The 15,635-nt window shown below is 45.6% G+C and overlaps 1 protein-coding gene across 5 annotated transcripts in view; it reads left to right on the forward strand.

Annotated features, from left to right (window-relative positions):
• Window positions 1-15,635, forward strand: part of zfhx3b (zinc finger homeobox 3b) — a 153,948-nt gene that overhangs the window by 47,610 nt on the left and 90,703 nt on the right. For all 5 annotated transcript variants that reach the window (XM_049593671.1, XM_049593653.1, XM_049593685.1 and 2 more), the window contains exons 2-3: window positions 10,428-12,944; window positions 13,117-13,696. In XM_049593671.1, coding sequence (XP_049449628.1) covers window positions 10,464-12,944; window positions 13,117-13,696 — 3,061 coding nt within the window. In that variant the 5' untranslated portion in view covers window positions 10,428-10,463. The remainder of the gene's footprint in view (window positions 1-10,427; window positions 12,945-13,116; window positions 13,697-15,635) is intronic.

Consider the following 15,635-nt stretch of genomic DNA (forward strand, 5'->3'; position numbering starts at 1 on the left):
GCCTGCTCCTTGGTCTCGGGTCTGTTCCGCAGCGGTTCAACTAGATGTTGCGGTCGGTGCGATCTGAACTTTGACAGCCCATGTCATGCTTAATGCCTCACTTCCCAAATACAGCTCAGTAGGGCTGATTTATATCTACCAGGTGCTACAGTGTGCGAGCAGCTCTGGGATGAGAGGAGGCATGTGGCCATTTCATTAAGGCAGATGAACAAGGGCTGCAGTGTGTGTGTGGAGATGAGGGGCAGGAGGCTGGTCTTTCTCAAATATAGCTCCACAGCACTGTAGCTGTCACAACACTCAGACCAGGCCAGGAGAGGAAGAAGAGGAACTTATTAACACGCTCCGCATTTCTTAAAATATCACACCGGTTTTGCCTCTCCCTGCCTCTCATTTGTCTGTTTCCCCCCTGCCCGTAGAGATAGGATTTTTGAATGTGTTTCCAGCTCATGGGCATCTGCCTTCCCAGATCAAAGTGCTTGGACACTTGTACACACCAGCGTGCCAAGTTTTGGTGCAAGCTCTGAGCTGCCAACAGCTTTAATGGTCATATATTTGTTGATTTTCTTTCAGCTGCTGTGCAGTAAATATGCTTTGACTCTGCCCCTTGCTCTGTTTCTGTCGGCCATGCTTGCCACCCAAGCCTCATCTCTCACACACAGACACACACACACACACACACACACACACACCTTCTAGCTATTCAACACAGGGGTAGACGTTATCTAATCGGAACTGCTTCATTGTTTGCAGTAGCGTTTCAGAATGGGGTTATTCTGTTTCCGTTTTGTAGGTTGATGGCAGCAGCTTTCCCTCATGTTCGACAGGTCTCCCTGGAGGTCTGTGGCTCAGAACAGAACTCAGATTTAGTGCACATGAACACTTATGATTACTGCTGCACGAGGAACTGTTGTCTTTTAGTCACACTTTACCTCTTTATTTTCTGCCAAACTGTAGCGTTTTTCCTCACACAAGGGTCTCTGAACAGCGTGGTCGGCTCTGTCAGTGCTCAACGTAGCTACAGAAATGCCGTTTGATGTTCCTCGCACACTTCAGAGTCAAGTGCTGAGGTGTCTTTCAGCATTGCCCTCCAGGCCACCTTGTTATACACTTAACAAGTTGTTTTCTTTTTTGTTTTTCTTCCCTTTTCCTCTGTTGACAGTTCCTCATCACTGCTCTACTCAGAAGGAATGCACATCACCTTCCAAGGTTTGCCTTGGAATCTGTCCTTGTAAACTGTAGGGCAAGCGCCGCTCTCCTTTCAAGATGACGATTGCATCAAGATCTGATTTATGAGGGCTTTGTTTATAAAGTGCCAGTGTAAAGAGTAGGCATCCCATTGGCATGTAAACTAGCGCTCAGTGGGCTTTTCTTCCCGAAGACACATTGTTCCTTTTTTTAATGTCTAAATTAAATAACTCTAAGATGTATGCAGTGGAATGTAAAATACAATTTGGTGACTCTGTTTTCCTTCGTTGGGAATGAGAGTAATCTGAATATGATAAATGTAATTCCAGCTGCTAGACCCCCCCCCCTGTTTATTCCCAATGAATGATCCTGGTTAGCCACACAGCTCACTGTAAAAGTGGCACATGCTGTGACTAAGTGTGAGCACTCACTGGAGATGTATGCCACTGTGGCACAAGAATAGCCATGTGTAAGAAGTCAGTGATGTTCATTAGGGATCCTTTTAATATTCATAGCAGGCTTGCTATCGCACTCCTTTGTCATTCTCAAGCATAAAACAGTCTTTGTTTTTAGAGTTTGAGACTATTGTCTCACTTTGCTTTGATTTTACCGTGTCTTTAGACATCCAGTGTCCCAACATTTTTTGTTCACTTCCTCTTTTAAAACACAGGGCACATTATTCTTTTAACTTTATTAACTCTCATAATTCAGCGGGGGAAGGGGGCAATAGAAAACACTTTTCCCCATGAGGTTTATTGTTTAAAACGGGTGCAGTTCTTTCCCAGGATAAGGGCTTCAGCTAAGCAGAGAGGAATTTGGGCCAGGCCTCATAAAAAAAGTATTTGTGTACCAGAAAGATTTTCGCTTTTCCTTTCTAAATCTTTGTCATTAATGACTTTAGCAAATGTGAAGTGGGGAGTGAATGGCTCGGCTGTGCAGGGTCTTCAAAGGAACCCTCTAATTATTTATCCAGGATATCCTACTCTAGAATTAGAGGCCAGGTCACGATTGGCTTTCATGCCTTTTTTTTCTGCAAAGAAATAATTTCCACAGAATGGTTTCACTGGGACACCCTCTAATCCCTGCTCTATGTGCGTATGTGTGTGTGTGTGTGTGTGGTGGGGTATGTGCACGCACAAGCATATGCATGTGGGACTGCACCACTCCTCGGTATGAGGTGCGTAAAAGAGATAGTAAGTTTCCATTTTCCACACATAACACTGCATGACTTTCCACATCTCTGCTCTCACCCAAGACAGCTTTCACCCACATTACTCAGGTTTCCTGGTCATTTGGCCCTCACATGCCTTCTAAAAGGGATCTTATCACCCTACTCAGGTTTAGACACTTAACCGAACACTGAGCCTAACCCTCAGACTTCTGGCACTGCCTCACTGCTGCACTGCTGAGCCTCTGTGTGACTTAACTCATCTCAAAGGGTGTCCCAGCTTATCCACTTAACCACGTTATAGATTTACTATTTTCTGTTTGCTGTATGGTCCGGGCCTGTAGACAGGAAATGCGACATTTAATTCATATGTTGGTGTTTTCTAAAATTCCCCTAAGCGCTTCGCTAAAGGAGCGTGTCCCTTTAAGAATGCTCCGCAGTGGATATTTGTCTAATTCCAGGTGCTAGTGAACCCTGTGTTTTACCAGGTGCAGAACTGGGTCATTACTAAGGTATTTGTTTTCCAGATTACACAGAAAGGCCTAGGATTATAAACATGTTATCCATGTCCCCTATCTGTCTGTCAAGGCATGATCCCTGCATGGAGCCTGGATCCTCGTCCACTGTATGCTCCTGTTTGCTGTCATGCCTGCTGGAGATCCCTTAGACCACGTTCCCGAGCTACCATGTTGTTCTGGGGGGCCAAATCCCCCTTCTCCGGTCTCTCTGTCAACACAGGCTTGGTATGCTGATCAGTGTCAGCTCTCCTTAATGGAAGTAGAAGTAGTGGTAATGACATCTCCCTGTTCGCCCCAATCCTTGCAATTCCTCAGGGTTTGGATGGCAGGGTAAGGGAGCTGTGGTGTGGTGATTGGGTTGTGGGGTATGTGTGTATGTGTGTGTTTGCGGTTGAGGGGGTCAAATTTAGCCACATACCCACTTAGCCGCTTAGCCATTGGTTGCTGGACAGCTGATGGTCTCTCCAAAACATTTACATAAAGCCCCACAATTGTGATAATAAACCATTTTATCATTGGGCTCCCAATCAATAATGCGGCTTCTTAAGGTTTAATATTTCAATGGTATTGATCATTTTAACAACTGTGTTTGTGGTTTGCTTGCCTTAACTGCAGCGTGGCAAGAAGGTGTGTATGTGTGCATGTGTGTATGGCATCATGCGTTCTTTCCTTTAAGGCAATCATTTTCTAATATGATATAAATAAGTTTACCACCTATGAAAAGTAGAGTGATTCTATATTTCATGTTTTGCTCAGCTCGGCAGTCCTCTGTACACGCTGTTCTGTCCTTTACTTTCGTAACAACAACAACATTCCCAAATAAGTTGTGGTCATCGGTTCTCTTAACCACCCCGCCACCCTCATCCTGTTACTATAGGACAAATGTAATGGAGTGAGTGCAAACAGAAGCTCCGAAAGCACTGTAGTTAGCAGATTTCACTTCCATCCTCTCTTGAGAGAACGTCTGCTTCCCGCAGATATAAATAGGGGCAGATTTGATAATTAGTAGAAATGAAGGTCCTGGGGCTCAAAGACTTTGATCAGCACATTTCCCCCTTGTCCCTGACCTTTCATTGGACATGTGTCTTTAGCTCTCTCACTTTCTCTCTGGCTCTATATCTCAATCTGACGTTCTCTGTCTCCCTATCTCCCCTCTCTCTTCCCTGCTAATCTGCAAATGCTGCAGACACAGTTATACATACTGAGTCATACATACTGTGTATCTACATGTATCTTTATAGGATTTTGAAATGTTTTACCTTTAGAAATCTTCCCAAGGATCATAATCGGTGTGTTGTTTTCTGATTGATTAGTGCCAGACGGACCAGTGTACAAAGTATCAAGTGTTCTCTCAGCTTTTCTGCATTCCTCACTATGGGAAAGTCAGCACTGCACGCTAAAGGATGTGAGGTTCCACGTCAGACTGTTGCAAATCATTCAATATCCATGTCTGTTAGTCTAAAATTGAGCAGAAATGGGGGATGTGTATCTAAATAATCTGATAAGAATTTGAAAGACACGGCTCGAAGTTATCTCTCTCTCCTTCTCTGTCTGTCTTGCAATTACAGACACCCCACTGTGCACGAGTGTGTGCTGTGTGTGCTGTGTGCACTGGGTTGCCTGGGGGCGAATGTTAGCTTGTGCCCGATAGCCCCTCTCTGATTATACATCAATACCTTAATTCCAAGGATAATTAATGCTCTTATAAATTACAAAGCTTTCTAAACAAACCACACGGGACATAACAGGAAAATAATACAGTGCAGTCTTTCAGCATGGTTTGTAAATGCAGAAAGATAGCTCGTGGCTGCTGTAATAAGAAGTTACTTTTGTATTAATTAAAATAGCCTCTGCTTTGTTTTACTCTTAATCTGGCACTCCTCAGAATCCTGGTTGTCAGTTTCTTTTTAGTATCACTCTTTAAAGGTTCGCTGCAACTTTTTGGCAAACATGTTTTTCTTTTGCAAAAACAGTCTCTAACAGCGTGCATATTTAAATAGAATGTATTCTGTCTGCTCTCCCTTTATCTCTTCCCCTGTACTGAGGTTTGAGTGAAATGATATGAGCCTTCTCACATTTGTACTCCTAGTATACCACAGAAGCCCCCCCATGCTGCTTGCTAATTGGCGGGAGACTGGGAGCTTCCTGCTGTGTGTTCGCTGCTTCCCTTTGCTTTGCCACCCCACCAGGTCTTTCACCAACACTCTGCAGAACCCAGTAATTAACCCACAGCTAATTAACTACTTCTAATTACACCAGCACGCTGTTTCTATCACATCCTCCAAAACTGAGGAAACACTCTAGTGCCATGTGTAAATCCCCTCTAGAGGGTTTTGGAAGTTAGCTGAGCTCCAATCAGATCATTTAATCAGACTGCCCCTGTGTACGAGCACCATACAGTTCTGCTCTGTGATTTCAACGCTGCTCTGCCTTAAATCACTTCTCTTCCGTTCTGCAATATGGAATGGATTAGCAGAATTTGATGGCGTTGCGTAAAGGGTAAAATCATTTTCAAGGTTCTATTTCAGGTCTATTAACAAAGGAGGCAATTGATACTACAAACAAATCAATTTTGCCTTTTCTGGCCAGTATTACTAGTGCAAAATGGTTACTAAAATTGAGTGCTGTGAAACTAAAACAATCAGCACATTGCCTCCTGGGTATTTGAGTTGCTCATATTGTAATCAGCAAGGATTATTTTAGCTGTAAGTGATATATTTGTTTCAACACCAGTTTAATGCGTAACGTACACATACAGAAGAATATTAATGAAATCTGCGAGCTGCAGTCTTGTATCTGTAGCACCTAATGCATCTAGGTTTCCACTGGCTGTAACATGACAAAAGCTGCATGCCTCAGTTCTGCTATCTCTGAGAAATACTCCCAGACATGCCAGTGACCGGCCCCCTCCACTCACACACACTCATGTAAACACACAGTACTGTTCCTCCCCGCCTCAGACTCAACACAGCCACGGCTATTTCTGTTCCACAGACTGATAGCTCCTACTGAAGATCATTGATTTTACGGGAAGCCCTGTTTACAGGCTGAGTGCCATCGACCTGAGGTGACTTTTTGCCTCCTGCAGTTGGAGCAATACTGGAGCACCCTTATGTCTGCATTAGCAGAATAGCAGACAGAATATTTACAGCACACAATAAACAACAATGCTGCACATGGTTAATTGTCTGATTAACAGTGTTGTGGATCAAAAAGAACAAGAACTTCATGTACCTAATAGAATTATAATGGTCCTTTGTGTGTAGCAGTGGTTGAAAAACTTTTTTGGCTCACAACACCCTGACAAAGGGACCCTGTGATAGCACTGAAAGATTTCCCCTTTTAGACTGTTTGAATCATTGTCATTGTTTTGTATTTCATAAAAAGTAGTTGATTAACATGAGGTGTTTTAATGACATTAAGAGTATAATATAAATGATTTCATGCCTTTATTTATTTTTGATTCTGTACAGCAAATCAGCTTGTGACAGCAGTCTGCCAGTTTTGTGCCACACTTGCACACTCAGATGTCGCATAGTTATTCCCCAGGTGAATATCAGGTTTTTGTATTAGATATAGGCTCGCAGGCTACAATTAGTTTTGGCAGAGAATAGAGAGCAGAGTAGAGAAAGGCACAATGAGACATTTGAGGCGCAGTGTTAGAAATATAAATTCTCTCACTGTAAGAGCACGGTACTGAAACCAGAATTTACCAAGCCATGTCAGGCATTAAAACGGACTTATGTTTAAGAGTGCAATGCATGCACGCCTTTATTGGTGATTAATTGGAACAAACCTAGAAGATAAACCCGGGCCTCACTCTGCCTGAGGACTACAATGGTTCCCCCATCAATGAGCATGTCCCTCGTGCAACATCAAAGGCCTTCCCCTGCTTTATCAATAAGAACCCTTCCTTCCCACATCTTCCTGTAACTTGCTTAGTGTTCACGCCATTGATTTTCCAATAAGCGCCCCTTACCCTGCGGTGGCTGGCCAGGCTCTGTGATGGCTCAGAGACCAGACACAGACAGGCAACATCACTGAGGGACAACTGAAAATCAGATCTGGTGTATTGTTAGGGGGTCTTATAGACGTGTTAAGGAACAGTGTTTTTCCGTTTTTAAAGAGGTGTTCCCTCACTGCTGACATCTGTGCGGATATGAGTAAAGGTCCGGGCTGCGTCCCGCCCATAGCCCAGCAGTATTCACAGCTAGAGCTGAGTCAGAGCTAATTCCCTCAGGAAACCCTGGAGAGCAGGGTCCTCTGGAGGCAAGGCCAGGCCTTCAGGCAGGTGATCAGGCATGCTTATAATCAGATGGTTCCTTAGCCTTTAATTCCTCCCTCAGTTGGCCGGTAAATCCCACCTAATGAAAGGACCCATAACTTATAACTTATCTCATTTTCCATCCCTACCAAATGACATCCAGACCCACTCTCTGACAGTGTTCATTAGGACTGAGGCCTTTTCACAAGGTTCAATCTTATCTGCTTTGTTAGTGTGGTGGGAAGAGGTGGAGTATGACTTTTTATTGTTTTGTCAGAGGAGAGAGAAAGACAGAGAGCAGGGGGACCCTGGCATAAAGCCTTTGAAGGCAGGTGGCAGCAGGAGTGTGAGTTCTACAGTCAGGATCTGTGCGTCGACATGCTCTCCCTCAGATCAGCTCAGGAATCCAGGCTTTTCTTCCCTCTGATTATCTCTTATTGTCAGCAAAGGCTTGTTTTGGCTGCATACAGCCTGCTTATTGTCAACTCAGTGGGCCCACATTCAAAATTACGATACAACACAAGGGCAGAGGCCATGGCGGGATCACTCGTGTTGTGCAATCAGCACCAGTGCCAGTATGCAAAAGAAAATTACAACTTTTCTGCGTTTTACAGTGTATAACTTTGCATAATACCACTCAGCAGTAGTCACCTTTAGTGGGCTGCTCCATCATTTTGATTTGTGGTTATTAACACAGTCAGCACACAGAGACACTGGCCTCCTCCACTTCCCCTCTTCTTCGACCGCGTCTCTTTGTCTGTCTCCCCGACTTGTTTAGTGCCTCCCAGAGATTAAAGCTTTTCCTGCTTTAAACAGGTGTCACTGAGCCAGGCAGACCTCCGAGAGACAAACAGCGTTATATCAGTTGGCCCATCTGCGACTTGCCGACTCCAGACAATCCCATTGCTCATCAGTAACCACTGCAGGTTATTGAATTACACCATCTTGATTTTAAAGGGCAATCCTGTTTTCTGTAAGCAGTGGACACACCAAGCTGGCTCAGAGCTCCAGCACTGATCAAGAGTCATCGTGTTATCCTGTCTACTGCTAATTGCTTCAGGAATCTTACAGCAGTAATAGGAATGGATGGGTACATACACTCACTACAGTGCACTGTAGCCACTGTGTTCAGACTCAGGACCATGCAAAGATGAGAGTAGAGAACTTTAGAGGTCATTGTGAATTAACCGTCTTAACTACTAGTTGCGCATGTGAGCCCAGTGTTCCCAGGCCTGGTCGAGACAGGCAGTGGAATCTGGAGGAGGGGCTGATGGAATAGATTACAGGAACAAGGTGTGAAACACTCCATGCTCAGACAGGACACATGGAGACTTTTTCCTATGAGGCAGTCCTTTCAGACAAGTCACACTTTCTGCTCTTTTTTTTTTCATTTCGTTTTGTACAGTTTATCCACATGCTTTTAGTTTGAAGAATCACTGTCTGTTTGACATGTGGCATATTTTTTTTTCTTGCATTACTCTCACTGCCCTCAGTCCATTTGTGTGAAATGGCTGTTGAGCTCATAGCCTCTTATTAATGGAGCAGATAATAAATACAGACCAGTAAGGGCTAGTATCCCCTCACTCAATATGGCAGCCTTCTCTAAATCATGTCTGGCTGTATAAAGCAATCTTGTTAATAAGCCAGCTGGTCTAATATCTTTCATTTTATATGCAAAACAAGGCAAGGGTCATCGGGGTTAGCATCTGTAGTGTGTAGAGAAAACAATCAAGTGGACCGTTCTGACAGAAAATGAATGTCCGCGGGTATTTATGACAATAACATCTACATCATCTTTGCAGTCATATTGTAAATTTAACCAAAGTCATTGCTCTTTTGTTAAAATGCTTCTTTATTTATTGTGACTTTGCCCACAATGTGCTCCTCTGGCCTGTCATCCTGAAGTCCAAATACAAAAGCATAAAATGGAAGTCCATTCTTTTTGTAGTGTGAGTGCATATAGACTAGAGAGGTCTCAGGTATGTTGCGTGGGAGGAGAGCTTCATCAGACATTCATGAAGAGGCAGACAGACATTATCAATCTCTCCTCTCCCTCAGTGGTTAATATGTTAGGGTGTGGGGGTAGACTCCATTCTGATCACAGCTGAAATTTGCATCCCTAAGTAAATAAGTAAATAAATCAAGTGCAAGCAGTGAATGTGCTAATCAACCGGGACATGGCGGTGAGCTTGGTGCCGGGAAACTTTGCTCATGTAATATTCAGTACTGGTGGGTTAAAGGGCAGCCCAGAGTTATTGGTTTCAGCCCGATTGCCCCCTTTAATCAATGTTGGCTGCATCCCTTTAATAAAATTATTAGCTCAGCAGTATCTTGAGCTATCATTTTATCTCTTCTGCGCTCTAAATTGCAGCCTGTGTTGGGCCTCTCAGATGCTCGGGGCATGGCCAGCTCCCGAAAGCTCAGCTCCCATTTATTATTTTAGAGGCGGAGGATGGCTGGAGTGTTTGAAACCAGGCTGAGCGTAGAGGTTATTGGATGCAAGATCTAAACACAGCTGCAGCGAAGTCCCAACCCAGCTTATGTATTTTGGGCTCATAGAAAATACAGCCTTTTATTGCTCTTGTTAAAGTTCATACACATCTATATCAATAGTGCGCATGTATTCTTCTCATATGTACACAACTTGGAGATGGAGCGATAATGGTGATACTGTTCAGAATGTCTTTTTTTAGATGCAGTTTTCCCTTTTTCTCCCAGTTATGTAAATGTACAATGTGCTGATGGGTGGCTTCTCAGTGTCTAATTATCTCACAGGGAATCTATTTGATCCATTAAGTTAGCCTGTTTCTCCTTTTTTCTGACTGCAAGTTAATTAAAAACGGATGTAGGATTTGCAGAATATAAGATTAGGGGTGTTGTTTGGAAGGTGAAGATAAAAGATGGTACCTTCCTGATATGGCAGGAAGATGAATCATGGACGGCTTATTAGTGCTTGTCTCAGGTATTGTGTTTAAGTACCTAATCTAGCGTAATGAGCATGGTGTCATTTTTCCAATTATATCTCAGACTTTTGTCTCTCACCCAGTGCGCTATACATTTGATTTCCTTCTTTTGGGGTTCTTAAACATAGCGTCTCCCTCACATTTTTTTTGTATATGATCTTTTCTTAATAGGCGGAGTATTATTTTGGAATATATAAACATTTATGTTTCCAACAATGGTATTTTAAATGTGATGAGTTGTGTGCTCTCATGTATGTATGTCTGTGTTTACATTTAACATGCCAAACACAACAATAACCTCTCATCTCACCCAATTTGTGTCTCTGCAGGCCTGGATGCGATGAACGCCTCATGTAGGCATCAGCATGGACAGCTGTGAGTCTCCTGTGGTTTCTGGGACAGACGATGGGCTCGGCTCCTCCCAGCAGCAGCAACCACCACAGCCCTGGAACGATCACTCTAGCTCACAGGTCCCTTGCACCAACCAGGCCCCTTCCCTGGACCCCCTGTCTCTCTCTGCTCCCTACCCTTCTCAACCCCAAAATCCCAGTGCGCCTCATGACGGGGTGAGAGAACTACAGTCCCAGCAGCAGCAGCCAAAACAGACATCACCCCAGGCCCACCGTGATAGCTCTGCCACAGGCCAGCTGCATCCCAGAAGACAGGGTCTTGAGGAAGAAGAGCAAGAGGGAGTGAGCTGTGGTGAAGAGGCAGAATCTGAGGACTTAGATGAAATGGAGATTGACAGCTGTTTCCCAAGTCTTCAACCCTTTCCTGGGGTGCCGATGGCTTCAGGGGCAGGAGGCATGCCCACTCTTTTGCGACATCAGCCCACACGACAGCAGGGAGCACCTGAGAGTGGGAGTGAGGAAGGAGAGGAGGAAGAGGAAGAGGAGAGTAGTGATGTGGAGAACCTGGCTGGAGAGATAGTCTACCAGCCAGACGGCTCAGCCTACATCGTGGAGAGCCTCAGTCAGTTGATCCAAAGTGGTGGGGGCATGGTACCCAGCCTGCTTCCCACAAACTCTCTCACCAGTGGGGGAAAACTGGGGGAACCTGCTGGGACTTCATCCTCGGTCTACCCTCAGATCATCAACACGTTCCACATAGCCTCGTCCTTCGGGAAGTGGTTTGGCAATTCAGACCAAGGTTTCCCCAATACCTCAACCATGGCAGGCCTCAGCCCTGTCCTGCACAGTTTCCGTGTCTTCGATGTGCGGCACAAAAGCAACAAGGATTACCTGAACAGCGATGGGTCTGCCAAGAAGTCCTGTGTATCCAAAGATGTTCCCAACAACGTGGATTTCTCCAAATTTGATGGACTAGCCCTGTATGGCAAGGGTAAGCCCATTCTCATGTGTTTTCTCTGCAAGCTGTCCTTTGGCTATGCGCGTTCCTTTGCCACTCATGCCGTCCATGATCACCGCATGACACTGTGTGAGGACGAGCGGCAGCTGCTAGGGGACAAGCAGGCATCTGCCATCATCCAGGGCATTGGGAAGGACAAAGAGCCCCTCATCAGTTTCCTGGAACCAAAAAATAAGAGCACTCCTCTGCCACCTACCCTGCTCCCCATTAACTCTGGCCAGAGCTTCTATGGCACATTTAGTGGTGTCCATCTGGAGCCTGGAAACAGCAGCAGGGACAGCGAGACCCTCCTCAACAAAGACTCTGACTCTGGCCTCCAGCAACAGCAGCAGCAACAAACCCCACTAAGCTCGGTCCTCTCTCTTGGAGGGCTGAGCATTCCCAAAGCGTCCACTCTTACCTCATCCCCAGGCTCTGCCAAAGACTCCAGTGCCCTGCCCAAACAGGGAGGGAGAACAGAGGAGCCTGCTGGGAAAGAGTTGGCATGCAAGGGAGAGGATGGGGACACTGAGGGACATGAAAACAAGGCGCACCTATCGAGCCAGATGGGGGGCTCGGAAGAAGAAGAGGAACTGTTATTAGGGGAGGAGGAAGATGAGGTGGAGGCAGAAAGCACCGCAGTGGCCTGTGGTGGTAACAGTAGCAGCGGCGGGGGTGAAGCGGGGGAACCAGCTGTCTCAAACCAAAGCATTTCCAAATCTCCTTTATTAATGCCTAGTAGCGCTCTCCAGCCTTCTGCCTGCACCTCTGCGGTCAGTTCCACACTCAACAGCAAAGCCCCTGCTTCCACTTCCTCCTCTGTCAAGAAAGAGGGTTCAGCTGCAGACGGTGGGGGGAGGACCTCAGAGCTCCCTCTGAGCTTTAACTGCCAGGGGCCCACTGTTCCCATGGCAATGGCGGCAGCTGCCGTCAGAAGGAGCGAGGATGACACTGCTGGAACTTCCTCCTCACCTCTGTCCTCCAATGCTGCTGCTGATGAAAGTGCCAATCGAGATAGTGCCACAGCTCCAGAACCAAATGATTGCCCGGCAGAGGGAGAGGAGGAAAATGGAGCCCTTCTGCACCATCACCACATGCACCACCATCATCATCACCTCCACCCTTCATCTCATGGCCACTCCCACCTCCCCCCAGGAGGCCCCTGTGACATGACGGGGATGGGCGAGTGTTCACAGAACCATGGGCCTGGTGGTAACGGAGGAAGTGGGGTAGAATGCCCTAAATGTGACACCGTTCTGGGTTCCTCACGCTCCTTAGGTGGGCACATGACCATGATGCATTCACGCAACTCTTGCAAGACACTCAAGTGTCCGAAATGCAACTGGCATTACAAGTACCAGCAGACGTTGGAGGCTCACATGAAAGAGAAGCACCCAGACTCTGGAGGCTCCTGTGCGTACTGCAGCAGTGGTCAGAGCCACCCTCGTCTGGCTCGTGGAGAAAGCTATACCTGTGGATACAAGCCCTTCAGGTGTGAGGTATGTAGCAAAGAAATGTGGCGATGCTCAATTTTTTTTCTGGGAGGTTGCAGTTTAAGTTGTTTTTGTGTTGTTGAGCCATTTAGGCTTATGTAAGATGTGAAATTATATTCAAAAGTAATATATGTATGCCTTTATTGCAGTTTAATGGAAAATGTCCTCTAATTTCTAGGTGTGTAACTACTCGACCACCACAAAGGGCAACCTAAGCATCCACATGCAGTCAGACAAGCACCTGAACAACATGCAGACCCTGCAGAATGGAGGCACCATTGGCTCTGCGCAGGAGCAGGTGTTTGGACATACCCCTGGAGGAGTGGTGGCTGTCCCCTCAGTGACCCAGGCCAGTAGCCATCACCCGCCCCACCACCACCCTACACAGTCCTCCACCCATATGGCTGGACCGTGTGGGGCCCCCTCCCCGACCAAGCCGAAGAGCAAACCTACTTGGCGGTGTGAGGTGTGCGACTACGAGACCAACGTGGCACGGAACCTGCGCATCCACATGACCAGCGAGAAGCACATGCACAACATGATGCTACTCCAGCAGAATGTGACTCAGATGCAGCATGGCCGACTTGGCCTGGGAGCCATGCCGTCACCATCTGAGGCTGAGCTCTACCAATATTACCTGACCCAGAACATGAGCCTTCCTCCAGGCCTCAAGATTGACCCAGCTGGAGCTGAGGCCCAGTTCCTGATGGGGAGCTTTCACCTGGATCCCAACATGGCTGCCCTGGCCCCTGCACTTGGTGAGCCCTATTTTGTCTCTCTTGCTTTCAAAAATCCCCCGGTTGCCACAAAATCACAAAGTACAGCTCAGAGCTATTACTTTAATGTGGAATCAGTTTCAGTTTGACTTGATCTTGATTCCTAATTTACACACCGTTAACAACACACATAACGACGAGCAGGATTATCCACATATTGCCTCTCTGCACTGCTGTGTATTCTAGTTATATCACAGCTTTTTAGTTTTGGCAGCTGCCTTTCTTTGTCATGCCCTAAGGTAAGGTATGCCTGCCCTAGTGAACTTGACATCATTGTCTCATTTTACAAGCAGATTGTCACTGAAATGTGAAGAGGGAGAGGTGAAAGATACATGAACTGTTTGAGACAGGTTTACAAGGAGGGGTTACCCCAGACCTTCTCCATACATGATAGGTGTCTTTATGGCATTAGGCCGATGCTCAATGCCTTGATCTGACTTCCATGGTAAAAATGTCTAGTGCACAAGACCAGTCTGCCAATTAGTTTCATCTACAAATATATAGCTTTAAATGTGCCAAGTAGCAAATAGATGCCCTGGGGTAATTCTTTTTTCCTTAACAGGACATGTAAGTGACACTGTACTGATGTGATTTTGACTGAATTTTGAAGTTCACTTTGTGATACCCACTTTTGCTCACAAAAGGTGAGTTAGAGGGCCATGCCTCTATTTTCTCTTCTCCCTGCACTCCCCCTCAGGCAGCCAGCCTCAGCTTTTTTTTATGTCATTATTCCCAAACTGCTGCTGAACTTCACCACTGGAGTTCTCCATTTTTTTTCCAACTTTGTAATTGCAGCTATAAATTTTATCTTGGTCAAAGAAGGGAGGTTAGAGGGCTCAGCATGGGTAATTCAGCAGCATAGCAGAGCGTTCGGCGGGCCAGTTACAACCCCACAGTTTGTACAGACTTGTCTCCAACTGTCGCCGGTTCAAAGACACAAACAAGAATTGATTGCTGTGACTAATTCGTTTTTTTCCCTCTTCTGCCATCTGGTTCATTTTCTTGTGAGGTGAGTTGTAATAAGCATGTTACAAGGGAGGCGATGATGACAGTCTGGGCCCATAAAATACAGTGGTGTCATCCTCTGTCACACTGTAAGGAACTCTTAAAGACATCATACACAAACACTCCGATATTAACTCAAGAGTAAGACACATAAGGCTCAGTAAATCTCTTAAGAGAATCTGCCATCACAAGGAGATCTCAGACCAAGCAGCTAAAGTGAGAGGTGCCCTTTCATGCTCTCGCTGTGGATTTTTGACTTTTGAGTGTATTGCCAAAGAGATAGATAACAAATGTTGACCTCACATGATCTCATCCTCCTAGTAATCCTCGTTCCCTAACACTCAGCTACTGTAGTGAAAGGAAGATATGAGACTGGGCGCAAAAGAGTAAAGGAGAAGGGAGGAGGATGTGACTTTTCACTATTAGTGCTGGAATTTGTTGTCCAATGGACACTATGAAACAGCACAAACAAGAAGTGAGACAGCTATTCACTTAAAAACTTAGCGTATAAGCAAAAAATGTGATCTCATTATATTTCTATACCTTTACAATAATTGGGTTTCAGTAAAAAAATAAAATGAAATGAAAAAAAAAAATTATGAAAACAGATGCAAAGCTACAAGTCAGAGTCTTCGTCTAATGGCCTACAACCAGGATTTAGTGAGGAACATGATCCAGGTCTGTGGTAAATCATTGAATCTGCATAGCAATGGGGCATGAGAGCCAGGTAGAAATGAGAGATGCAAGGTGGAGGAAAGGACAGGACTGGGATAGCGATTGGGCATATGTGTGCATCTGTGTGTTTGTTAAGAAAAAAAAAAAAAAAGAGAGAGTGTAAGAAGCCATGACTGGGGAGCTAGGTCTGTGAGTGATTTCAGAGGGCTTCTCAAAGGTCTCCCTCTCCTGGCTATAAAAA

Source organism: Epinephelus fuscoguttatus, linkage group LG2, assembly GCF_011397635.1.
Source record: "Epinephelus fuscoguttatus linkage group LG2, E.fuscoguttatus.final_Chr_v1".
NCBI classification, from domain to species: Eukaryota; Metazoa; Chordata; class Actinopteri; order Perciformes; family Serranidae; genus Epinephelus; species Epinephelus fuscoguttatus.